A 26,393-nucleotide genomic window follows, 5' to 3' on the forward strand; every position below is an offset into this window, starting at 1 on the left:
TCACTAGCAGCAACTAGAACAGGAGATAGGTCAACTGCTTTACCCAATACCGATAACAAATCACTGATATTTGAAAAAGTGGTAAGACTTTGATGAAAACCCCTGTGAATGAAGGTACACTTAATAGTTACTTCTCCTATGTGTACCAAGTATTTTACAAGAAGAGGACAGAAAATAGAGTATTATCTCAAAAAGTTTATAGACTAAATAAATTCCAGAGAAATGCACTGATAAGATATGCACCATGCAGAAATGAGTTAGAGCAGAAGTAAACAGAGCACTGTGAACTCTGGGAATAATAAATTCTGAGTTTCTACGTGTCTCATGTTGACTGACTTTGGTGTCAAATAAAGCAATGCACTGACAGAAACTTCCTTCTTGTTTGGTATGTGGATCAAACCTCCTTTGTACTACAGATTCTCCAGGGTACTGGAGAAATGAGTTCACACTGCAGCTTCTCTTTCAACAGGGAATGTGCAGGGACTTTCTCCTGTGCCCAGCTGCCTACTTTAAGGAAAGAGTGGATGATATGCCTTTGTTAAATCTGACTGAAAACGGCTGACTAGTTCACAAGTTGTTAAGGAGCAGACAGACAGATAGTATCACTAAATAAGTCTTGTTTCTATAGGAAACCAGGCCAAAAGCAACTGAGATTGTATAATGCTACCATGCTGAAAGAACAAACTATGTAGGTTTCTTTTCCCCTCCTCATACAACACTCCCCTTCCCCAACCAACAACGTATATTTTTTACACCTATAAAGTGTTCAGCAGGGAATAAAAATAAGCACGCCTACCCGATGTTTTAAGAATCTGCATAACTTGTCATTGAATGAAATTTTGTTTCCTGTAAATGTTAACAGCTTTATAACAAAAATCACAGGATTATAACTCTTTGTTTCTCATCATACTGAAACAGTCAAAAAAGCCAAAGTCTCTGATAATAATACTGACAAAATCAAATAAAAATATGCTTCACTTCACTTACATAAACCCATGTAATTCTCAGCCCACATGCGAGGCAAGTTTTCAAAAGGTCTCCCGTTATAGTGAATCACAGATATAAAAAACTACTAATAGTAACTTATCTCTGCAAATTTTAAAATATTTTCCACCTATGGATGGGTAAAGGTGATTTTTACCTTCTGATTTGCTTGATTTAATTATGCTGTCCTGCAAGCATGAAGAAGTTCTTGCCAACATTTTCAAAAGCATCAAGTAATAGATACTTTGGGTTGGGAGTAAGATAGAAGCTGACAGACCTCCATTTTTGATTTGTTATGCTTGGCAATGCTGACTTGTTCATTACTACCAGAGAGTCTGTTGACTTTCACTCTTGCATAAACTCCAGAGATGGATCTCTAATGCAAAAGCCACAGTGATTTCTTTACTAAATCAAAGAGGTGATGACAGGACTTCCTTTAAATAGTAAGACAATAAAGAAAAGAGATTTCTCTTGTCACAACAGAGATTTAGGAAGAGCCAAGACACTAATGAAGTACAGAGAAGAGCTTGTTGGAAATGGACGGATGAACCTGTGTACTTGGGAAGACATTGTACATGGAGGGAGATGGAAGGATCTTGTAGACACTACTTTATGCTGAAACTGTTGCTGTAACAACAAGTCCTCTGCTAGGTTTCTACACTGAGCACCAATGCCCAAGGGCCAGCCTGCTCAGGTATCCATCTTTACGATAGGCATATAAAAAAAGGACAGCCTCCTTGCAGCTCTTCTTGATCCTGTATATCTCTGGTTAAAGACAGCCATCTTTTGCAGAATTTTATTTATTTAGCTTTCACTGGTGAACAAGAGATATGAGGGGGCCAATTAATTCCTTTTCAGGGATGCAATGAATTACACCTCTCCTGAGACAAAAGGTTTAACCCAAGGTGAAACTGAATTTTATTAATGCTACTCCTCAGTTCCCAAAGCACGTCTCCTGTCTCAGGACACAAACTTACTCATAATTATTTCGCTAAGTCTTACTAATGCACACAGCATATCCAACATGTCACACTACTGCACCTCAACATACCAGTTCCATTAGTATACTTCTGAAAATAAAGACAGATTACAGAATTGATAAGACTTCTATCCCTTGAAAATGTGTAGATTTTAAGAACAAGTAATTAGACTTAGCATATATCAACAGCATACTTGTCATAGAATGAAAAACAAAGATGTTAACTTTTTTCTTTAAAAGGTGTAGATTTTGGCAAACGCTCATTTTTGTTTTGGAATCTGTACTCCTTCCTGCTTGGTTATGAGTAGAATTAGATTTAAAAACAAAGGTTCTGAGTTCAACTTGAAAAGTCACTGTTAAGAAATGTACTGAAAGCCAAAAATTACCAATAGACAAGTTCCACCCATGTGGGATTCTTCCTGGATTATTTGATAAAGTAATTTTGTATTTCTTAACCTGGGATGAAACTGGACTGTACACACACAGAAAGCAGAATCTACTTTTTAACACCCCTTATATATTCACCCACAGATGCACCAATCCAATCCTTAAAGGCTTATAAAAATCTCACTATTGGTTCTTTTATAACCTAAAGCAAGTGAAAAGAAACCAAGGATGATGGCCCATAGGTGAAGGATGATTGTGATTAGAAGAGAGGAAAAGGGGTGGAGATTGCATTAAAACAGTCTGAGCAGGGGTTGTTTCCTTTGTGATCAAAACAAAACAACAAAAACCAAGAAGATTTCCCCCTTCCGAATTAACACACCCTGGTACGTGCTAGAACCTCCCAAACAATCTTACCACCCACATATGCAAACAAAAAAGCTGTTTATATAACAATGATGCAAGGAAAAAATTGCACAGGAGAGCAATGCTTAATTCTTTATAAGAAGATACAACATCAAGAGACACGCAGACACACATTTTTGTGCCAAAGTAAAATGTTCCCTTTGATCATGCCTGATGTCAAGAGATTGCTGGAAGTTCAAAAGCTCACACTCATGAACTTACACAAATACGATCTTAAAAAGCTGGGAAAATATATTGATTTTTCAAGTGCTTTCTTGGACCATGAAATGCCTTCAACAAAAGCTCATTTGCTTTGAATTGTTTCATTGTTTGGTGTTGGTATCTGTGTAGCACCTGAAACTTTGAGGCTGATCAGCAGGTGGCCCAAGTAGGAGATATATTTGATCAGATCATGGGACTGGGATTCTTTCAGAAAACAGCTGACAATGACGTACACTGTGACAAGCACAGGCGGTCTTAAATTTACTTCTCAAGTTATATTCCCTGGCCTCCAAGGTTCCCATCTAAATCACTACAGTCACTGACACATGGCTGCTAGGACTGGGTGGAAACATCTGTATCTTGCTGTCTCTGGGCAGTGGCTTGGGTTTACAGATCTCCCCCACAGCAGTGTGCACAAACGCCTGACCGCAGCTACCTTTACCTTCAGGAAGTGCAACCTGGGGACCACAGAGGGAGAAACGTTCCTTTCAGAAGACAAACACAAAGTTTTGTGGAGACACAAGGAACAGACAGGAAATTGAAATACAGGGACAGACTGAGGCACTGTCTTGCAGAACAGCCCCAAGAAGCTCAGGAACGTACAAATGGCCTCTGTGATTCCATGTGTAGGCTGACAGCTTTGCGACTGTGAGAAGATTAGCCAGGTTGAAGTCTCAGGTATATGTGAGTCACAGAGAGGGATGTATGGCAGCTCTTCGGACCACATGAATCATCAGCAGCGACAGGGAAGCAGAAACTCAAATGGAAGCTCCTGGAGGAAGCAGAGTGCAGTAAGATGTCAGCTGAAATGGCTACAAGTCTCAGCTCCTCACCACAAATTTGTCTTTCCATATTCCTGTTGCTAAGTGAATAAATCCTCACTTCTTGGTATGCTGAGGGGGAAAACCAGATTTTTTGGAAGAGGGGGAAATGACAGAGCACATGCCAAAGCTGGTGCTTGGCCAAATGAATGAAAGAAAGGAGACAGCTGCATAATTTCCAAAAAGACCGAGATGATCAGAAGAACAGACAAGGCTTTCCTGGGTTACATCTACATTGGACGTTCTCCCAGAAATTCAAAATACTTCGGGAGGGAGAAAGGCACCTGGCCAGAAGAGGTTAAACATCACTTTGTGCTGAAGACATGGGTACACATAGTTGGTATCTGCCCTGGAAATTCATCTCTTCACCTCACAGTTTTATACTAAAGATATCTCGCTGAATGCTCTAGCTATCTGGCTGAATTAATATATCCTAAAGGGCGAAACACTCCAGCTCATCTTCAGTCTGGCACACAATGTTGCTGGTTCCTGCTCTTCTCCTTAAATGACATTTTTCTTCCCAATTCAGCATCCATCCCACAATGACAACTCTCTCAGACAATAGTCTCGCAAAACTTCTGGCTTGGTTGCTTTCTAAAAGTGTTTTCTGTGAAAAAATTAGCTGCCAGGAATGGCAGGAATTCTCTGGCTGAGCCACTGGTCATTGTAGGGAAATTTAATTTCCTGTTTTGCTGGTTAATGCCACAGTCCTAGCCACAACAAAAGTTAATTTTCTTTCAAAAGAAATTAAAAAATAATAATCCATGAGAGAGTTCGTATGTCTGTTGGCAGCAGAAACAGACCTGCATATCATGATAAATTAAGGGCTCTTTACAGTTGCCTAGTACCCTATAAAACAGGATTTGAATCACCACTGCACACTTGCAAACAGCAAGCTGTGAGAGGCAGCATGATGTTAACCATTATTCTGGCAAAAAGTCAGGTTTTATAGAGACTGTGGGAAAATAACGGAAGATTGGCGAGGAGGATTATAAACACGCTCAAGTGACCTGCAGCTGAGGTGTAGAAACACACATATATCATACTAATTGTTGTTTAGCCTCGTGTGTTGGACAAGTAGAACATCTGTGTTTCAATAGCATAGGCCTGCAATAGACTTAGAGGCACCCTATCAAACATGCTTGAGATTCCTGCCCTGCTGTGGGAAAGATCAAAGCACAGTGGTAAACTACGCTTGCACGAATCCCTGAAATGCAGGCAAAAACAGAAGGTTCAGTGATCCTCTAGCATGGACCGAGCTCTGCGGTGTCTGCATCCCCGCTTGTGTGCCTCTGCCCGGGTGCTGCTTCGGGGATTCCCTGGTTGGCGAGGTAACGAAAATAAATTTACTCTTCGCATTTCATTCGTGATTTTGTGGTTGTTCCTGTGTCCTGCCTGTGCCGACTCACACAGAGACCCAGACAGTCCCTAAGCAGCCATTATCTTACCATTCTGCCCATTATATTCATGAACTTGATTCTGCAATGGAAGGCAGCCAGCTACATCCCTTGCTGACATAGCAGATAGAAAATGCGTATTACCTTACTTGTTTCTGAAAGCTAGACTACCACTTACAGCTTGCACAGGTAATTAATTCTCGTGCTGAAGGGACATAAGTAGACAGGCAAAGGGACTAGCCACTTCATGACTTTCTTTTACTAATTACCTCTACTGAGCAAGAATAAGCTGCTTGCAAGGTAATTACCCACAGAAGCCCCACTGGGGTTCTGCATCAATTCTGTCCATTTTTCGATTACCGTAGCTGGCTCTCACCAGAGAAATGCTGCCTCCTTACACTAAAGGGTCACAGACTCACTTAGACTGGATGGATCCTCAGCTGGTCTCTGGTTCATCCTCATGTTCAAAGGCAGGTCAACACCAAATTCCCAGCAGGGTGCTCGGGGTTTTGCCCAGCTGGGTCCTGAAAGCCTCCACGATAGAGGCTCCAGAGCAACATGTCCCAGTGCTGTTATCTGCATCTTGATTCCCCACCCCTCACATATGAAACCTCTCCAGCCTCCAGGCAAAGTATGAACCATTAACCACTACCCTTTGAGCCCAATGATCCAGCCAGTTATTAACCCATATAGTAGCCTACCCATCGAGACCGTAATGTTCCAAGTAGCATATGAGGACGGTATTGTTAAAGTCAAGGTAGATGACATCCATGGCTCTCCCCTCATTCACAAATCTAGTCACTTCATCATAGAAGACAATCAGTCAGTCAAACGTCATTTATCTTTGGTACATCCATGCTTGCTATTCCCAATCACCTTCCTCTCTATGCTCCCAGAAACAACAAATGCTCTATCTTTTGAAGACAGGTGGAGCATTTGCCTTTTTTAAGTTATCAGGGATCTCTTTTGATATCCATGACCTTTCAAAGATGATAGTGTGCGATATCACTATGACATCAGCCAGCACACTTGGATGCTTCCCTTCTGGTCCCATGCACTTGTACGGGTGGAGATTTCTCAAGAGATCCATGACTCAATCTTCTTCCACTACTGGTAGTTTGACGACACAGAGGCTTGGAAGACTTTGCTGGTGAAAACTGAGGCAAAGAAAGCACGGAGTACCTCAGCCTTGCCTGCATCTGCAGTCACTAAGTCACCCACCCCATTCAGCAATGGGCCACATTTTCCATGTTTATTCATTCACTACTAATGCAGCAGTAAAAGCTCTTCTTGCTTCCCTTGATGTTCCTTGCAAATTTCAACTCCAGGTGAGCTTTGGCTTTCCTAACACCATCCCTACATGCCCCTGTGATGTTTCAAAATTTCTCTTTCGTAGCCCATTCCTGCTTCTACCTCTTGTATACTGCTTTTTTTGCATGGGAGCTCAATCATGGGTTATCTGGTTAGCTAAGCCAGTCTCCTGATACATTTACTTGTTTTCATGAGTACAAGGATGAGCTGTTCTTGTGCTATGAAGAGGCTGTCCTTAAAGACCTGACATGCTAGGCCTTTCAAGCCAAAGCACATCAATACATGCTATTTTTGTCAGGGCTTAAACTTCCAAAATTTAATTACCTGAATTTAGAGATTTCAAGGTGTCATGGTTTAACCCCAGCTGGCAACTAAGCACCACACAGCTGCTCACTCACTCTTCCCCAGTGGGATGGGGAGAGAATCAGAAGAGTAAAAGCGAGAAAACTCATGGGTTGAGATAAAGACAGTTCACCAGGTAAAGCAAAAGCCGTGCATGCAAGCAAAGCAAACCAAGGAATTCATTCACTCCTTCCCATGGGCAGGCAGGTGTTCAGCCATCTCCAGGAAAGCAGGGCTCCATCACGTGTAACAGTTACTTGGGAAGACAAATGCCATCACTCTGAACATCCCCCCTTCCTCCTTCTTCCCCAGCTTTATATGCTGAGCATGACGCCATATGGTGTGGAATGTCCCTTTGGTCAGTTGGGGTCAGCTGTCCTGGCTGTGTCCCCTCCCAGCTTCTTGTGCACCCCCAGCCTCCTCGCTGGTGGGGTGGGGTGAGGAGCAGAAGAGGCCTTGACTCTGTGTCAGCACTGCTCAGCAGCAACTAAAACATCCCTGTGCTACCAACGTTGTTTCCAGCACAAATCCAAAACATAGCCCCATACTAGCCACTGTGAAGAAAATTAACTCTATCCCAGCCAAAACCAGCACACCAGATGTTAACAGGGTGGTGACTCCAGCCCTACTGGAAACTTACTTCACTGTGCTATGTGAAAAATCTCTAGCCTTGCATGTAAAGTCTCATGCAACCCACTTCAAGCATTGCTACAAGAGTCATTGACTGTTACATGTGCTTACACACTGGTCACATCTCAGTTTGCAGAAAGACATCTTCAACATTTCCTGCTTCCAATGCATTGAGCTCATCACATAGCAGGGTAGATGACAGAAACAAGGGTGTGGATCTGAGACCTGTGATTATTAGCTGAGAGTGCTGGTGCAAAGCAACAAATTTCTGGGGCTCGAAACCAAGAAAGGAAGGCATGAACTGAGGATGAGGAGGTCATGTCTGTGGTGCAGCTGAAGCAACAGGTGTAGTAATTGGTAGAGAACTCTGACTGCAAACCAGTTCTCAGTATCTTCCTGTTGTCTCTACAGCTATGAAACCCAGAGGGCTTATGGGGATTGCACTTTCCACTAATACATGCACAATGGAACAGGTCCAAAAGGCTTAAATGCTGCAGATGAAACAGGCAGGGGCCAACAAAGTCCCCTTTCAGTTTGCTGTTACCCAAAGCAACACGGAAAAATGAAGATATTTCAGAAAAAAATGATTCTGTGGGTAGATCATTTTGGTTGCACAGCTGAGGGTGCAAACATTTGGAAAGGCTGTAGTCTGATCAGCCTTAACCCTCCCTCCTTTCTCTTCTCTTACTAATAAGCCTTATCACATGACTCTAATTGTGGGAATTAGCTTATTTTTTTCCCTGCAGGATCCATTAACATTTATATTGAGTTTGCATGCAAAATGCCCTAGTTACACTAACTACTGCAAAAGCACATGAAGTAAGTGCTATCTATATACGTGAGAGGACAGAGCACAAAGAAATTACAGGGGGCATTTACAACATACAAGAAAATAATCCCTATGACAACAGTTGCATGGCATATTCCTTTCATGACTCTCTTTTTAAACAATCAATGTTTTCTTTAAGATCTTCATTGGGGAGTAAGTGACACTGTAGTGCAGAAAGGAGAGGAAGAAAAGCAGGGGAACCAAAAGCATGGAAGGGACTGAGACTGGCTGCTGAGTATTGAACCAATAGTGGAGTAGACCAGTTAGGAGGAGGTCCAGATGTCACAGGACAGAGGGTAAATATAATCAGCTTCCAAATTTTAGAGCCCCCAAATGCCGGAGGCTATCACATTTTCAGGCTATCAAATAAGTGGGGCAGACATTGCTGAGTTTGATCTCATCCTGGGCTCTTTTTTGCTTTCAGAAAGGAGCTTGAAAGCCCTGGAAAAGGCTGTAGTCTTGTTCACTGTAAGTTTCTTCCAAGTTACTGTCATTCTCAGTGCAGAACAGAAAAAAATGAATTTGCAAAAAACTTTATACTGTCTTGGAGGCTCTCTAAGACATCCAAGGAAGTGATCTATCAAAGAAATAAAATTGTTGCATGTGTACTGTAGGGAAAAAAAAATGTTTCCACTGAACAAACATATAGTTTTAAAATGTCCCCTACAATTGACACCCAATCAACAGCAATATAACAGCAAAAGAAACCATTGCTAGGAAAATACCTTCTCCTGGCTACCACAGTTACATAAATAAATAGGTTAGCTATTGAACTGTGTTTTGGATAAAGGCAAGTCCAGGCTACAGGTTCTGGAAGAACACAAAGCATCTGCCTGTATTATAAGCACTAAGGAAGTGGAAGACATGGCCCACAACCCACCTCCCAAAGCTTAGGTTTTACTGTGGCCCAACTTCCAATGAATGCAAGGATGCAGTGTGCTTGTGGGGATGTGGTTAGGCCTGGTGTCCATTACTACATGGGAATCTGTGCTATCAGCTAGAATTGAGTGAGTCAGACTTAAAATAATCACAGAAGCTATACAAACAAGCAGTCCCACCCCAAAGTGGCATACCTCTTCCCCAAAAGCAACAATTTCTCTTCTGGTAGGATGCTTCACTGCTTCTTTATCACTCAGCTACCTCCTTTCCTGTCCTTGGTATGCCACAGATTGCTAGAAGCAAAGAGAGCCTCCCTACTCCCCCGCATTTGATCATCCCTAATTACTTTCCCCAACCCATTAAACAAAATCCTTTCTTCGGAAACCTGGGAGTTTTGCTGTATCAGAATTGCTTCTCTATTTCTGTCACGCACACACAGACACACAAAACGTTCTTACATCATTAAGATGCAAAACACATTGTCCCTGAGCCAGTGTTACCAAAGCCAGCATTTCCTGAAGCCAGTGCTTCCTGTGGGCTCCCTAGAAAAAAAAGGTTTATGGAGCTGATTTCTGCAAAGCCTGATGTTCCAGTCAGTCAATGGTGTACAACTACTGCTACGTGTTCCTGGCTTAGAAGCCTTCACTGTGCCATGCCCTCACTGCAGCCTCTGCACCACCAGTTGCCTCTCTCAAACCAGAACAAGTCTCCCTCCTCCCCTCCTTGCAAAGTAACACAGCTGTAACTAACCCCAAGAGTTTCAGAACTGCCACAAGTCTCAAGTGCTAGAACCAGCATCATCAGTCACATCCCCTGAATATCCTAGCACTACATTTCCCCTCCTATGCAAAGTGTTTAATGGTGAATTAATTTACTGAATAGGCAGTAAAGTACATATACATATGTGTGTGTATGTGTGTGTGTCAGTGTTAGGGGAAATCGGGGCAAGGTGGAGAAAGAGCAAAGGAGGAGGAAGGGAGGAGGATGACTGGAATCTTGACAAACCTGGGACTGGTTCCTGCACAGGCTTCCTTGTGCACCCAGCTGCCATATTCCCGGCTCCTCAGATCCCAGTTGTAAAGTGGGAAGCACACCTCAGCGAGGTGTTGCAAATATAAACACACTGGAAGACTGTGTGAAGTCGCACACCTACAGCAGTAAGCCATGTAAACAGATCAAGCAGGAAGGAACAGTATCTGTTCCTGTAAAATAGGATAAAGCATAAGTACCGAACAGGGTGAGGCAGCTGGGGCGGGGAAACAGACCAGACAGGAATGGGGAGATTCCTACCAGGAATGAGATTCCTGGTTCATACAGGACTCTTGTCTGTTATTGTTTCCTTCTTTCCCAATCTGTGTTTGAAGCAGGAAGAGAGGGGAAATGGTATGTAATTCGGAACACAGTGCTTCCTTCACACGTCAGGGTAAAACCCCTTCTCCTCCAACCATACCATATGGTGCTTGTAAGACTTCACTAATCTAGCAGGTACATCTACTAACATTTCCTTCATTTCTTTGCCACCCCTTTCAGGCCAATCTTGATTTCCTTTTTGCTCACCCCCAGTAACATTCTACTTTATTTCTTTAGCTATGTCCTTCCTATTAAGGAGGAAATCCTGATTAATCCCCTCCTGGGAATCTACTGCTTTCAAAACCGCTGATTTGCAGCAGGTTAACGATAACTGAATGGCAAGGATTAGTCCTTGAAATTTGCCACTCAAACTGAAAGTAAAGATTTCAGACATCATTGTGGCAAATAGCTAATATATAAAATGATGAGGACATATATGTGTTATATAAAAGGATGCTAGATTAGGTTTCTGGAAGCAAATCCCAAGAAAGGCCTTTTCAATCATTGCACAAGCTTTTTTGCTTTCCTCATCCTACACAAGCCAATGATTGGGAAACACCCATACCAAGGGAGACACCTAAAGCCAGACAATCATTAAGCATGACACTGGGCGTGCCTTCATTAGAGTGCTAGGTGTGCGAGAGCCCCATTTAGAGAAAGATATAAGATAGCAGTTTATTTGTAAAACAGCGGAGCCCTTGCCACGCCACAGTCGTCTAAAGCTTTCACCAGGGATGGTCAGGTGAGTGCTCAGGCTCCGAAAGCAACCTCCTCCATCGCCCTCTCACCATCACACCACGCTGTAAAGCCAGCCTTTTTGTAGTCACTACAAGACTTTCTACTAATGATCACATCAAGATCCAAATTAGGACACTTCAAGATGGACAGTACGTTCCCAGTCAGAACAGGTATCACAGACAGACAACATTTAAGATTTGGGGTCTTTTGGCAAAAGCATACCTTTGGTTTTGTGGTTCATTCTTTAGGATGCTATGTGCCAACTGTTCTACAAAACGTTCACAATAAATGAGAAGCTCTGGTTTCAAAGACAACAGCTTGAGAAAATAGTAAGTAAACTGACTTGGATTTTAAGCAGTACAAGGCTGGAGAGCAGGCATCAGTAAAGCGCAGGCATCAGTTAAACCAACCTTGCAGTAATGTAAACATCAAGAAAAGACAGCTTCCCCTGCCTACGTTTTTTTGGTTATACTTGTACAGCAATAAATCACACTTTAAAAACCACTCCACACACTCTTTAAGTTGATAAAACAGTTTTGCACTAGTGATTAATACATCGCAAAGTCCACTCCACCATCGGTTAAGCTTTAAAAGGAAACTACTACATTTCAGTGTGCATGTGTTTGATAGGAACGAGAGGTTAGTTAGTCCACAGGACCAACAGAATGTTGCAAGAGCATTCGCAACTCTCACTGCAGTTTAGGATGATAGAAAAAAAAGCAGCTTCAGGTACCAAGATATAAAACTTAACACACGAGCCTAATCCATACAACCTGTTCAATGGAGACTAAGACCGCCATAAAACTAGCTTAATAAGTAATGTTGCACCTACCTATTCGTTTTCAATATTGAGGCAATTAGGGTAAACAATTAAACCTTACCTTCATTCCTTTAGTAATTCCATTTTTCTTATAGAGTCCACTTTTTAAGAGGTTATTCTGTTTCTGATGATGATGATGTAGATGTCCATTGCAGACAGCACTGGGATTAGCCATCTGTTTAAATTAGTCAGATTCTCAGTTCTTAAGGGTGTCTCAGGTCTTTCTACTGTAAAAAAGACAGTGGGATGAGCAGATAAAGTTCTTGGTTAAGGCCTAAAAGGTATCCAACTGGTCTGTCAGGATTTTCCAGGATGAGAGGAGGAACTATCTTTTGCAATATCTTAGAAACTTAAAACTGTTTCTTTCATACACCTTCAGCCCCAGCAAGCTAGAACGCGAAATACATAGCAGGAGGTGTGCTCTTAAAATCTCTGAAAAACACTGCTCATTGCTGGCTATTGTATGAACACGGCTTCTGTGAGTCAACAAGACTGCTGCAGCTATCAAGAAGTGGGTGGATTCAGAGGCGGAGACACTTAAAGATATATTACCTCTTAAATATCTCCAGGTGAGGAACATTACATTTTTTTCTCCTGATTACACTCAAAGTAGAGCTACGTTACTCCATTTGGAGTAGAGTAAGAAAATGTTTTGAAAATTTAAACAGAGTGAACTTTAAAATTACATCGGTCATCTTGCTAAGAGTATATTGGCTGAAAAAAAGTAGTATTTCACCAAGTAGAACAGAACAACTTTTTTTTTTTTAATCTCTTCTTATATAGGCAGCATGATAGACACAACATTAACCCTGCAAGGAAATGGAAAGCATTTTAGTATTAAAATGAAATTTTATCTAGAGCTAGAAACAATATATTTGGCCCTATCCTATAGATGTGTGCACAGGTGTTTACTAGAGTGAACTGTCCCTTTAAACTCAGTTTGGCCAGTAATGGGATAAATAGCATGCTATTATAATTAATGAGAAATGGACTTTTATAAAGTTGATTAATTTAGTTTTAAAACAAGTCAGGCTTTAACCACATGTGAAACTACTAAGCAGGACTAACATACATCCTTGCTTTTAAGACAAGAGATTATTAATTGTTGAAATACTCATATATATTGTCTTTGCTGAACCAAATTCTCATGTTTCATGATTTTAGTGACAAAACATAAAAGTATAAGCATCTCTGGCAGCATTTGATAGAATTCCTTCCTCCCCAAATAATTAAAATTAGTGTGGAGACAGATTAAAGGAGAGCTGTATTATAATATCCATTTTGGAAAACAGTAGGGATGAAAGGCTGAGAGAACAAAAATACTTGGAGTGTTTTAATTAGAAAGAATTACTATGTCCTCTTGGCAATGAAATGTAAGCAACATACAGAAAAAGCAGCCTACAACTTGAGTACGTGGAATGCAGGAGATTAAATGTTAAATGAACCACTGTGAAAATATACAGGGAAACACATTGCATTGGTTTTGAAAACTTGTCTTAGACATGTATTGAATTGCTAAAATGTATTTTCTCCTTTGAAGTGATTTGCAAAGTGGGATATCTTCACTGTGTTGGAAAACTTTTGGTCCCTACCTAAGAGTGACCTGAACTGAACTGTGTTTAAAAGAAATATCTGTGCATCTTTCGTTCTGCATTTCACCTCATTTCATACCACCCAGTGGTCTGCAGAGATTTCCATTAAGATTTGTAGAAAACCTCCATGATACACTATAGAGTAGCACAACTGAAAAAGCAGTCCATCTCTAACTAGGTTTGATTTTTACCTCCTTGGAAAGAAGCCTTTTACTTATATATTCCAATTAATAAGACAGTAGTAGTTTTGGTCAAGAAAATATCCCCATAACTGACTAAAATGACACAGAAACAGTAAAACACCAAAATGTTTTGCTTCACAATTACACCAGATTCACCATCAGAACTCAGATTTCCTACGTTTTCTCTTTTTGGTGTTTTTCCTAGGCAAGAATGCCTCATTTCTGTATGAATCAGTCTTTTTTAGAATTCATTAAGGCATCTGTAAGGATAACACAATTACAGGTTAATTGTGAATATGTAGTGATAAGATAAATTGTTGGTCATGATAAGTAGCTAGAAGTTCATATTTGCAAGGAAAAGACTGAGATGAGGACAAGCCAGAAGGAGGCGGAAAGAATGGTCAGTAGTACTTCCCCGCATATCTATCACCTATGGTACTGTGATAAATGGAACAAGATAATGTAAAGCATGCCCTCTCCACCTGGCAACCCCCTCCCACCAAGAAGCATTCTTCATTGGGGAATTATTTCTTTGATTGTCACAGCAAATCAAACATCTGTAAAACATGCAGTCTGCTCAGTCGGCTACTGATCATCTTGACCCTGTTGTGATAAAGGTAAGACAAGAAAACTTACCAGAGTAGCATTCTTCCCCTTAACAGCTTCCAGTGTCTCAGCTAGCACCTCACCAGGTACGCTTCCCAACAGACTCAGCATCTTCCAGGGCACAAAGTGATATAATTAACATTTCATGTGTGCTTATTGTTTTTTTTTCAATTAGGTTTTTGGGGGAGTGGAATCTCTGATTAGATAACAATTCAGATGATGCAAATTTGGTCTCTAGTCCCAGGCTGTAAGTCTACACTTGTTATCTATTTCAAGGCCCATGAAATACCAGTGCCCTTATATGAATAAAATAGTGAATTAAATATGCCATATGAATTTTAATTTTCAATTTTCTCTAGCATTTAAGATTACAAAGAAGCAGCACTTAAAAAAAGAGACTACATTTAAATATAAATTTAAATGAGCAATTTTAAAACCTTTCAGATTTCTTTTAAACGTGCTCTAAAAGCCAGAGCTCACAAAACAAATACCACTAGGGGCTGAGTAAAATTCCTGCCCTGATTCCATTCAGAGCAAATGGTTTATAGAAGGGATGAGACTGGCCAAATACACACAGATGATCTGTAAACAGGATGTGGTATTTCTCCTGCAGAAAAAAAAAATGTTGAATTGTGCCCTTCAGAACTCCATCTTACTCAAAGCCATCTGTTATTCAGCCTTCTATATCCATATCTATCATGCTACCGATTAGCTGCATCTAAATCTATTACTCAAAAATATGAGAGTCTATGCTGCCTGGACACTGGAGGAAGGACCCAGTAATTGTGTACTTTGCAACACCAAAACCACCACCAGCAATACCCTGTCTCTTTTTATTATTCTAGGCAGTGGGAGAAAAAAATTTACTATGCTGAGTCTACAAGAACTGTGTGTATTTAATTGCAGGGGACCCCAATCCTACTAAGATTATACATGCACTTCACTGTAGTGGCTTGGGTACTGATCAGAAGTAACAAAGTTGCCCTTCGTACATTGGCAAGAAGACTGTGAATTTCTAAGGTTACTAGCAGACCACACACCATGTTCTACATAGATGCTAGTGAAGTTCATAAGACATGGCTACAATTACTATAAATCTGTAGGAAAACCACCAATGAATTCCCAGGAATTCATTGACAAAGCAAGGAATATTCCTTGCTTTGTCATTATCATGTTAATGTTATTGGGTCTTTGCTGACTCACCTCTTGAAATCAGGATAAAAGTGTTTAAATCCTTTGTAAATGCTCTGAGACAAATTGCTGAGAAGTGTGGTGCAAAAGTGAAGTAAAATATATACAGTTAATTAGCTCAGGTTTAACAACAGAGCAGAGAGAAAAGGGAGGGGTAGGGCTCTGTCTAAGCAGTCTCTCAGGACTTGAAGAAAATAACTTTTCTGCTATGCACTGCCATTGTCACACAAAACAGGTTAAAAGGTTGGCCTCTGCTGATGCACTCAAGAAATGGGAACAAAACCATCTAACCTTCTATTAGACTTTTGGCCTAGTCAGACCATTTAGTGTCATTAGAGTGGCCACAGGGTCCCCATTTATAATAGCACTACTGGATTACCTACCAATAAAAAAAAGTACATGTTGCAAGAAAGCATGAGAGCTGATCCCCAGAAACCTGTAATGTCATAAACCAGAAGGATTTCCACAGGATTCCTGCTCATCCCAGAGAACAGTTAGTTATAGCATAGTTGTGAAATGGTCTTGCAATCTAGTTGCAAGATCTTGATAATTTCAGTTCATGACATGCAAATTTACATGCCACATGAAACATTAAGGATCTACACAAAGACATCTACTAGCTTTGTGCTTATTTTCACTGGATCAAACACCAATGTCAAACAGGAGCTGAAAAAACTGGGAGCCTAACTCTATCACTTTGTTAAGAGTCATGGTTCTAATAATATTTAAGTTAGCTGCAGAGCATGCCCCAGTAGTGGAGTACACAGTTAAAAAGCCTTCTTGCTCTCCCGGATCACTTCTCTTACAACAGAAGTCCACCTTATAAATTCTGTGTACCATTGAGGACTTATTCTCTGATTAGGATCCCAGTATGTTTGGTACCTGCGGACACATGGATATTGGAGACAATTCCTGCCTTGGATATGTAAATGACTTATGATATAGCAACACCAGTGAGGCTGAAATAAATGAACAAATAGGGAGACACCATAACAACAAAGCAGCATAAGCAACAGCAAGTACCAGGTATCAGCTGGCCAGTCATCTCCCTGTGTGTCTTTCCAGATTCATCCAAACTTCACCAGCACTGGCTGTAGGCTAAACTTCCTAAACATTTAGATGGAAGAACCCCCAATCCACGTTTGCTGCTTTAAACCCTATCTAGCCAATACATATGTGAGAATGAGTAGGGATATCACCCTACACCTGGGCATAAAACTGTACACCAATGCTGATGGATCCCATCAAGTGCCCTTGCACAACTGCCCCTTGAAGGATATACGAGATGCTTTGAAATTGGTCAGGAAATAATCCTAGAGCATCTCAGAACCAAGACCCATGGCACAGGCGGATGCATGCAACCAGCATTGCAACAGAGAGGACATGGTACAACAGGCAGGGCTCCTCCAACTCTGGCAGGTCTGTGCATCATCTCCAGAGGCCTGGGGATGGCATGGCTGCCTTTTTTCACCTCTGCAGTCTGGGAGCTGGAGGGGAGAGAAGGGCACAAACAGGCTCCCCAGGGGTAAGGTAGAGGGGGCTATATACTCTACTTTGAGCTACATCAGATATTAGTGGCTGGGAAGATCAATCATAGGGAAAACTTGCACATTTTACAGCTTTACTGGGTTGTATGAAATTCTAGAAGAGAGGCTGTGAGATCTCCAGAACAGGAAGGTCTTGCCAACAAGGTAGTCTTGCACCACTTAAAAAATAAATTTCCTTGACTTCACTGCAAAATGTTCACAGTCTGGCAGGAAAAGCACAGCCAGAGGTGTGGGCACAGGTGCAAGAAGCCATGTCCAGCTATGAAAGCTGAGCTAGCCCTAAGAACCAACAGCCGGGGAGCAGGCAAGGACTTTGAGGGTACAGCCTGACATGCTTACAGCTGCTGCCCTGCAGCCTGTTGTTGGACCCAGTTGTTGAACAGACAGATTAGACTCACACAGTCACTTGATTGCTCGTTATAAAAACCTTTCTGGGTGAAGCAAGAATACCAGTTTAGCATTTTTATCCTGTCAGCATGTAGGAATGACTACTGTGTACTAGGAAGCAACTTTTTTTTTCCTACTTATGTAAACAACTTTAACTTTTGCTCTACAAGTGCATATCAAGTCTTGAGTTTTCCTCAAAATTGCTCCTGCTCTAAGGGAAATGGAGGTTGACATTCCCTCCTCCCCACCTCAGACTTCAACTAAATTTTAAAAGGGACGGAGGCCTCTTTAAGGGCCAGTAGATGGAGAAGCGTTGCTTCATAGCTCGAAATGTTACTCCAGGCTTGTGAACTGCATTGATTTTCCCTAAGAGACATTTTTAGAAAATCCACTCTGGCTTGTGAACTACCAGGGTGGAAAAGCTTCTTAGGTATTGCAGATATAGGTACCTAAGGAAAGAAAGCCTATTGTGCCAACTTGCAGTCTTTAGACATGGATTCACGCATTTGAGGGGTTTACAAAAGATTGAAAATTTCGTTTGGTACACTATGAAGCTACAGCACTCCATGCAACTGTCTTGCATTGAAGAAACTTTAACTGATTTATTTTTTTTTTTCCCAAATGGGCCTTGAAAATTTGTTGTTATTTAGTATAGCAACAGCCCAGATAGATTTCTTGATTTTTAATCACAGAGGTGGGACATTGCTAACCTACTTTCAGGCTCATATCTCGAGGAGTGGCACAACAGCATGAGTCTGTGGGAAGTCACATGCACACAGGTGCACGAAGAGAGCACTTCCACAAAGAAAATAGGAAATTCCATACTTTTTCAAGCAGCATTTTCTGCCCCCTCCCTCCCATCTGATCCCCTGTCTCTAAAAGGAAAAAAAGTCTATAAGCCCCCCAAAATCCAGCTCTGGGCAGTCCAGAACAGATGTCACCTTTGAAACTTGACACACCTCATTATTCCTCTCCAGTTCTTTCTTTGATGGATGGCCCAAGGGAAGCTCTTGGGAAATGGCATGAAGCAGGCAGAGACTTGATCTTTTCATCTGAATTTCATCTGTATTGCTTTATCATCTCAATCTATTGGTTTTTTCTTCCCTTTCTTTCAACAGAGTTTTGTGGATAGGCTCTCAGTAATGCACAAAGAGCTTTTGGCCTTCATCCATCCTGCTTGCCCACAAAAATCATCAGTGGACTCAGAAAAAAACCACAAAGACAGAGTAGCCGCTGAAAATTTTGAGAATTCATATTGGATGGCACTAATAAAAAATGTTTGCATGGGTATAAGGAAGGAAAGAGATTTCCAGTTATGATCACAGGCTAGCATCAAAGCAGTGATATATATGAGTATTTATTGGGAATCAGAGGTTTACTTTGATGTGAGTAAAGTCACTGAACTGGCCAAAGCATGAAAACTACAATACACGGGCATAAATCAATACACCCATTGAAAAGATGTGGAGAACTAGGCGCCCTGTATGAACACTTTGTTAGACCACTCAAGCTGGCAGTTCCATACGCTTTCAAAAACTTTCCTTCAGGCTTATAAGTCCTATGAAGACAGGAGTCAATTCAGTTTAACAACCTGATTACACTAACTATGTTCATGAAGGGATCAGAAAATGTTTCAAAAACAAATGACTCCTCTTATCTCAGAAACTGTTGGCTTAAGGGACTGCAGAGAAGTGCCAGTGAAAGAAAATAATTTTTGACAAAACCACTGCTGAGAGAGGGATGTGCTAATAATTTAAATGAAGATATGTTTCTACTAATTGTTCGCTTTGAAGAGAAAGGAGAGAAAGTTTCCTCACACCTACGTGAAAGTAGGGGTTTTCAAAGGGAAGCTCAAACATTGCTGACTAAGGCAGATGCCCTATTTATGCTGCTTGCACACCCCTGGTGCAGAACGTGTTCTGAATTTGGCTTCCCACCACCTCTGTGTCTTTTGTTTCAAATTTGTTGTAGGCTCTTCAGAACAAGGCTCTCATTTTACATAACTAACATAACGGAGCACCAATCACAGCACCATGTGCTTGCATAACACTGGAAATAAGTTATCTTTTCTTGAAAAGCAGAATAAACTACAGCAGAGAATTTTGCTGTTTGATATCAGTGCAACCAGGAATAGTTGTGTGCACTAGTGAAGGTCATTCAAAGCAGACAGCACTGCATGAATTGCCAGACCATCACTGATAACCCAAGTACCCTCAATCACAGCAGACACATTTAAAAACCCCAAACTAAACATGGTATGCATAACATTTCTCATTTTAATGTTGCATGCTATTAAACCCTGCCTGGATGCACTTAGTGTTAACGTTCCAGCGGTACAGGGAGATGTACTGAAACCTTAATGTACATTTCTCCAAGCAAAAACAGTGGCTAAAAGGAGATGCATGAACTAAGCGCAGCTGATTTACTAATTTGAGTTATGCACGACACTATTGTATGTCTGAATGCCGGATCATCTGATTCTTGGATAGCAAGATCTTTGCTTAGGTGTCTTGGTTCTGTCATTTTTGCTTTTACTACTTCAATATGTAGCTGTTAAAAAGACAAATACAACATATTTCTTGTTACCCACAGACATAATTCCCTCCTCGATTAGAGTTGAAGTCTCATTCTACTCTTGCACTATAATAATACATTGTTTAAGTCAATATATGTCAGTGGAGGAACAGCAGTGTGTATAAGTTACCAGTTGTGGCAGACGTCTTCAATTTCCAACAATTTTTTAATCCTAACTTTTGTCAACAGTGTGTCAGCAACTAGCATAAGTTTTGGTGGACTTTTGAAAAACATTTTAGATTATTAAATCCACAGATCACTTATTATAGACCAGTAAAAGATGACAGACTGGCATATTATAACCAGACCTAAGCTTCATGTATCAGCATGCGCACATCACTTTTGATGTTATTCTTGAACTATATAAGGAAACCACACATTTCAAATCTTCCGTTTCTATTCCACAGCCATTAATGATGAAATCTACTATTCAGGCCAAGCTTTAGATAAAATCAACAAACTATTCTCTGTTTTTTTTCTGTTTATAATCAGAAGTACACATCTTAAATATCCTAAGTCTGCATTAGCTCAGTTATGTAAATAAAGGAGGCTGTACATTTTGAGTAGAAAAAAAACAACACTAGGTTTCCAGGTAGCCAGTTTTCTACTAGTTAATCAGACGTATTATGTTATGAAGGAAAAGCATCATGGTTCAGGATAACTTGGTTACCATGATTAGTAGTTTGGGGTGTCTTCTTGGCATGTGATGTTTATAGATATTTTTGGAGGTCAATTAAAATTGTAGGGCAGTACTTCTCTGGACCATTTAGATCTATCAAAACTTAGGGAAAAGTCCTCTGCTGTTTTGCTGTCAATACTATTATTTTCATAGTCCTTTTTGTTTTTTTTAGTGTCCATAAGCCAAAAATTAAAATATAGTATCCTTTGTATCATCTAAAAAGTTCGCATGTGCCCACTGATTTTGGATATCTCTCTTGAGAAATGAGGCTTCCAAATGCTTCTTTCTTTTCCTTTTTTTTATTTTACCATAAAACTTAAATCCTCAAACCACCTGTACTCTGTATTAAGTGTCTCTCATTATAATAACCTGATCTACTGGGAATTCAGTCATGGTTGTGGCTTTCCTCTGAAAATACCTACTTACTAATTTTTGGTCGTTGTGTAGATTACAAAATTATTTTATAATTGTTTTCATGGTTTATTGGATACAGCCAATATCAGGTATTGAAATATCACAAAACAAATTTAAAATAATAATTATTTGAGACCTTCTCCTTTCCAAAGCTTTTGGATGCATTTGAGTCATATTTTCAAGTACTAATGCAAAATGTTTTGTTGTTATTGAAAGCTGGGAATCTCTCCTGACAGAAAGTTAAGTTCTAACAGCCCCAAATCATCATAGTTAGAAACGCAGACTTTGCTGCAATATTCTCAAAGTGTTACTGTAGGGTTTGAAGAGGAGAGAGAATTTTTCCAACTTTTTCATTTCAAAGAATTCTGCTAATTCTGGAGTGCAGAGAGAAGCTGGTACAAACATTTTTCTGAGATCTTTTCAGATGCACATACAGAACTCATGTCAGGTAATAAAAAGAAATACAGAACAAGCTACTCTGCTTGTAGGGAAAAAGTATCAGAAATTACTCTGGGTTCAAATCCCCAGACTTTCATATTTGGGGAACTATTCACACCCTTAGCACAAGAATTACAAATTTACCTTTTTCCACTCACTGTACAAAACAGTCTTCTGGCAGATAACCTCAACACTGCTAGAGCAGTCAAGAGTAAAACAGGTATAAACAGTTTATCACTTGTAAAGGGGGCGATTGGAGTTTATCCAAATCTCACTTTCCAATCTGGATAAAACAGTTAATTTTATTCACTTTTTATTTACCAAGCAAGTAATTACAACGTGTTCACCAAGGCACAGAAGAAACTTCATAAAGACTCATACCAATAAATATCTTACACCAGAAAACTTGTATTTGGTGTTCTATAACAACCCATACCGCAGGCCCGAGTAGAAAAAGCCCAAGAAGTTTCCTTTTTTGTGCAACCACAAAATCCGATTTTCTTTAGTTACAAATCCTGCATCTTGTTGTTCCTTCATGAGGAACAATAAGACGACAGGAAAACAGTTGCAAGCCATAAGCATATAAATATACTGTCCCCCTGGTTTCTTCAGGAATATTACCAGAACTTGTTCTCTGAGTGTATCCAGATGTCAATCAGCTGTGAGTACTCATAATATTAGGAATTTGTTGGGATTTTTGATATATGGGACGCATAGCTGGTTAGGAATCTGTAACCAACCCCAGGACATTTGTGGCACCTGACACTTTAATCTCCTTGCAAGGATTAAGACTTTATCAATTGCACAGCTGATACGGTTCTGTCCCTATCTTATGATACAAAAATAAAAAATATCTGACTGGAATGCCATGGTCAGACAAAACCAACAGTAATATGGAAAGTCAGACCTAGACAAAAGGAATAACAGTACAGTAACTACGAGCCTGGTGCAAAAATACAGCAGTAAGCACAAGTAAGCTTAGTATACACTTTTGCTCTAGCTTCTTCCACTTACAAGTACCATGCCACTACTACATTCTTACCTAGTATTTGATTGTAAAGTTGAATCTGCAATTCTTACTCCTTAAATGAAAAACTTTGTCATGTAGTTAGACCCAGTGAAGTCAACAGAACTACTCACCCACGCCAAAGGCTGAAAGAACTTTACAAGCACCAGATCTTTCTTGGGACATTTTTCTAGCGACCTCTTTCACCAATGATGTGATCCATAGCCATGTAACCTCTGAAATCTGCCTTGGGCAGCTGTAATCTACTTTTCCAAGACCTCCTGCCAGTCAGGCTAATTTGTTTGCTGGGCTCCATAATTTGGAACGAGCCAGCGTGGTATTGTCATTGTTTCCAGTCGTTGACGTGATGAATGGAGCAGGGACAGCTCTGTGCCATCTGTTCCTTCCCTGTGTCATCACCACATCAATTCAGACAAGTTGTTCTTAGCTACCAACATCTGGAACATTAAGACAACTGATACTTGACCGAGAAGACAAATCTCCTTAATATTACTAATAAAACTGAACCAAAAGATATAGCTTTAACCTATGTTTAATGATGAAATTTCAGTCTCTGGACAGGAAATTAAGAAGTGATTTCACACACAGCTTAAAAGTTATTGCTCATTGTTCTTGTAATGTAATTGTTCAGTGCTTCCAGAAGCATGAGATTTATACAGGCCAAGATGAGAACTAGTAATGTTTCCCAATTAAAAAAAAAAGTAACATTGAAAAATACCCAAAATACATTTTTTAATCTAACAAGTGGCTCCATTTTGCAATTCTTACTCATTCAAACATTTCATGTGAATAGATCCAGTGAGGTCAATAGCCCTACTCATCCAAGTAGTAGTTATGCTTCAACACCTTTTTAATAGCATTACTATACTTAGTGACATGATACAGTAGATTATTTGCCTTCCTCATTGCCAGTGAACGAATCAGTTCAAGACATGACACAGAATTAGATTATTGTGTTAAGTGTGACTCCATACATGGGCTACCTACAGTCTCATTTCCTGTTGTCATTGCCTATAGTTTTGTTATTCATCACTTCAGTTCTGTCCATTCTATCTCTTAGGGAAATACAGGTTGAGAGAGGAAAAAGAATTAAAAAAAAAAAAAAAATATCTGTGTTTATTACGGTAAAGTTATGGTAAAGAGCTGGTAGCTAGGTTGCCTTATAAAAACTAAACATTTGTCATTCAGTTGCCTCATGATACTTTACTATGGTTGACATTAGTTATTTTTACCCTACACTGTCAAACAGATGGAAGAAACCAAATTATTGTTCACTTTACCTATTTACTGTAAATTTTCAAAAGGTTTTCCAGATCCATTTTTTCCTATTTTCACTTGTGCAGAATTTCTTTTGACTTTTGAGAGTTTTGCTCCATCTACAGCTTTGCAGACTTAGTTGCAATTCTGTTTTAAGCAGACTTATCTGCAATTCTTTCTCAATTTCATGCCTTGCTGAAGTAAATGGAGCTCTGAAGAGATACCAAGGGTCAGATGGGAGGATGAAAGGGCGAGTGAGAACTTAAAAATTCATCCTAGAAATTGGTCCCACATGCAGAAGGGCAACATTACAAAATTATCCCAAGAATTTTTTTTTTTTTTAAGTCCACAAAGTTCCGAGACAGATGTTTTTTGAAGTTGGTTTAAGCCTCATATGTAATTGCACTATATAATTTTGTAAACAAAATAAAATGTTGTTGTTCCTTACTTGGGGTTATTTCTATTTAAGATTTAGTGTACAATTCTAAAACACCCTGCATTTGTTACAAAAGCTTTAGGAACACGCTCTGGTATTCCAAAAGCACTACCGTGTTTCAGGAGTTAGGACTCCAAGAGTTCAGCTCAAAGCTGGTACATATATCAGAGAATAAAATCATCTGAAGGTTTCCCAGAGCAGCAGGTTCTATTTCAATACATTAGTTTCAGTCACAAGATTTTCATTAAACACACTCATACTCTTACAGGAAGCTAGTTTATGATTGGAGTCTTTTAACTGTCATGCCAAGACACCGGAAAACTAAGGCTTCTTTCCTATGGTGTTCATTCATTTTTATATTCCACGCAATCTCTAATTTTAATATTATGCAAGGTGAGTTTGACAGACTTCAGTAAAGAACTGGAATCAAGAGTTGCTTTTTTCCAGTCTCTATAGTTCTTTTTTGAAACAAATCCCTATGTCAAACAAAGCAGCATATTTTATATCACTGGAGAAGGCTAGGCAAGTTGGTACTTAGAGTACTTTTAGGCAGGCCTCATTCCATTCTCCAGCTACGTGCATTCATCCCTTAGCCTGGGAGGTGACTATTCCAGTTATATTTAGCAGCCTACTGCTTGCAGTGGATTTCAAAGCAACCTTCCCTATCCATGAGACTGTAACCCAGGGCAGAGGCCTTGTGCTGCTTTTTCAATGCTGCTAAAATTTCAAGCTATTAAGTGATCAGCTACAACTTGCACTGAGACTACTGCATATCCTTCAGTTCCAGCACTTTCACTGTAGCTAGCAGATATCTAAAACAGTCTTTTACCTTGAGTAGTTCTTTTCCTCACCTGCTCTTCACCGTGCTGGCAAACAGCAGCTGATGTCATAGATTTACTGCAGCATTAATGCAGTTTCTTTGCATAAGGTTTCCTTCTCTTCCTTTTCTTTGCTGGAGGAAAGCATGCTAAAAATAGAACAGAGGTGACTCAAGACTTCTGACTGGGACAGGCAAAAACTGAATACTCAGCACAGAAGGAAAGAACTGAAGGTGGGGGGAAGCTTAATAGACTGTTTTCATTGAAAACAGGTGTATAGAGGAAAGGGGTGGAGCAGGGATTGAGAACTGTTGGGAGAAACTCTGGAGATTGAGGTTTACTATCATACTTCTGAGAAAGAAATATGAGGACAAAGGCCTTACTCCTTTCCTTCCCACAGAAACTGCCATTCTTCAGACTCCAGCCTTTCCCTTGTCGGCTCTAGCAGCCAATTTAGCTCCTAAGATTTCTAGTCCTGGCAATGGAGACAGCTGAGCCATGGCCATTTTACTGTCCTAGATGACTGCCTCTTTTACATTATATTTAAGGCTGTGACTAAACACATCTGGCAGAAGCACTTGTTTTTGGAGGCTAGTTTCTATACCCTATGAAACAACTGACTTACATCAACAGCATTAGTAGAGTATGTGCTACTCCTTGTCATGTAAGAATTTCAGAATTCTGATACTGTTTTTAACCCTTTTAAAACAGTGTGAAGATTACATCTTTATCACTAGATTTCTGAGGCCAGGAGACACCACTAATCTTGAATCATTAGGTCATTAGACTCAAGATTAGTACAATTTTACTCAGACAGTTTGGTGCTCTCCTAGTCCATAGCCTGGTGCTCTATTAGGGATCTGGGTTTGACTAAAGGATCTCTCAAGAAAATCTTCTGATTTAACCAGAATTCCTCAACAATTGAGAATGTGATACTTTAGCAATATGTCCAGGACTACCCAGGTCCAGATTTTGATGTTTAAGACAAAGACACAAACACACACACAAAATCAGTAGTTCTATGTAAAAACAAAATCTAGAGGGGGGAAAAAAAAAAATCCTGTGATAACTCTGCAGCGAGTCATGGCCCTCTCCCTAAAAAAACACATGTGCTTCTACAGAGCTCTGTTGACTCTAGGCACTCTGTCCAGATT

At 40.1% G+C, this 26,393-nt stretch overlaps 1 protein-coding gene across 2 annotated transcripts in view; it reads right to left on the reverse strand.

The window, feature by feature from the left end:
• Window positions 1-25,355, reverse strand: part of SPTLC3 (serine palmitoyltransferase long chain base subunit 3) — a 101,080-nt gene extending 75,725 nt beyond the window's left edge. Inside the window, exons 1-3 of one of the 2 annotated variants that reach the window (XM_075497479.1) lie at window positions 25,273-25,355; window positions 14,502-14,582; window positions 12,153-12,318 (exon numbers count right to left, since the gene is read on the reverse strand). In XM_075497479.1, the coding sequence (XP_075353594.1) occupies window positions 12,153-12,266 (114 nt within the window). In that variant the 5' untranslated portion in view covers window positions 12,267-12,318; window positions 14,502-14,582; window positions 25,273-25,355. Of the gene's footprint in view, window positions 1-12,152; window positions 12,319-14,501; window positions 14,583-25,250 lie in introns of both variants that reach the window. The other variant, XM_075497480.1, reaches the window with a different exon arrangement.
• Between the last annotated feature and the right edge of the window lie 1,038 nt (window positions 25,356-26,393).

This window comes from Mycteria americana, chromosome 3 (assembly GCF_035582795.1).
Source record: "Mycteria americana isolate JAX WOST 10 ecotype Jacksonville Zoo and Gardens chromosome 3, USCA_MyAme_1.0, whole genome shotgun sequence".
Taxonomy (NCBI): domain Eukaryota; kingdom Metazoa; phylum Chordata; class Aves; order Ciconiiformes; family Ciconiidae; genus Mycteria; species Mycteria americana.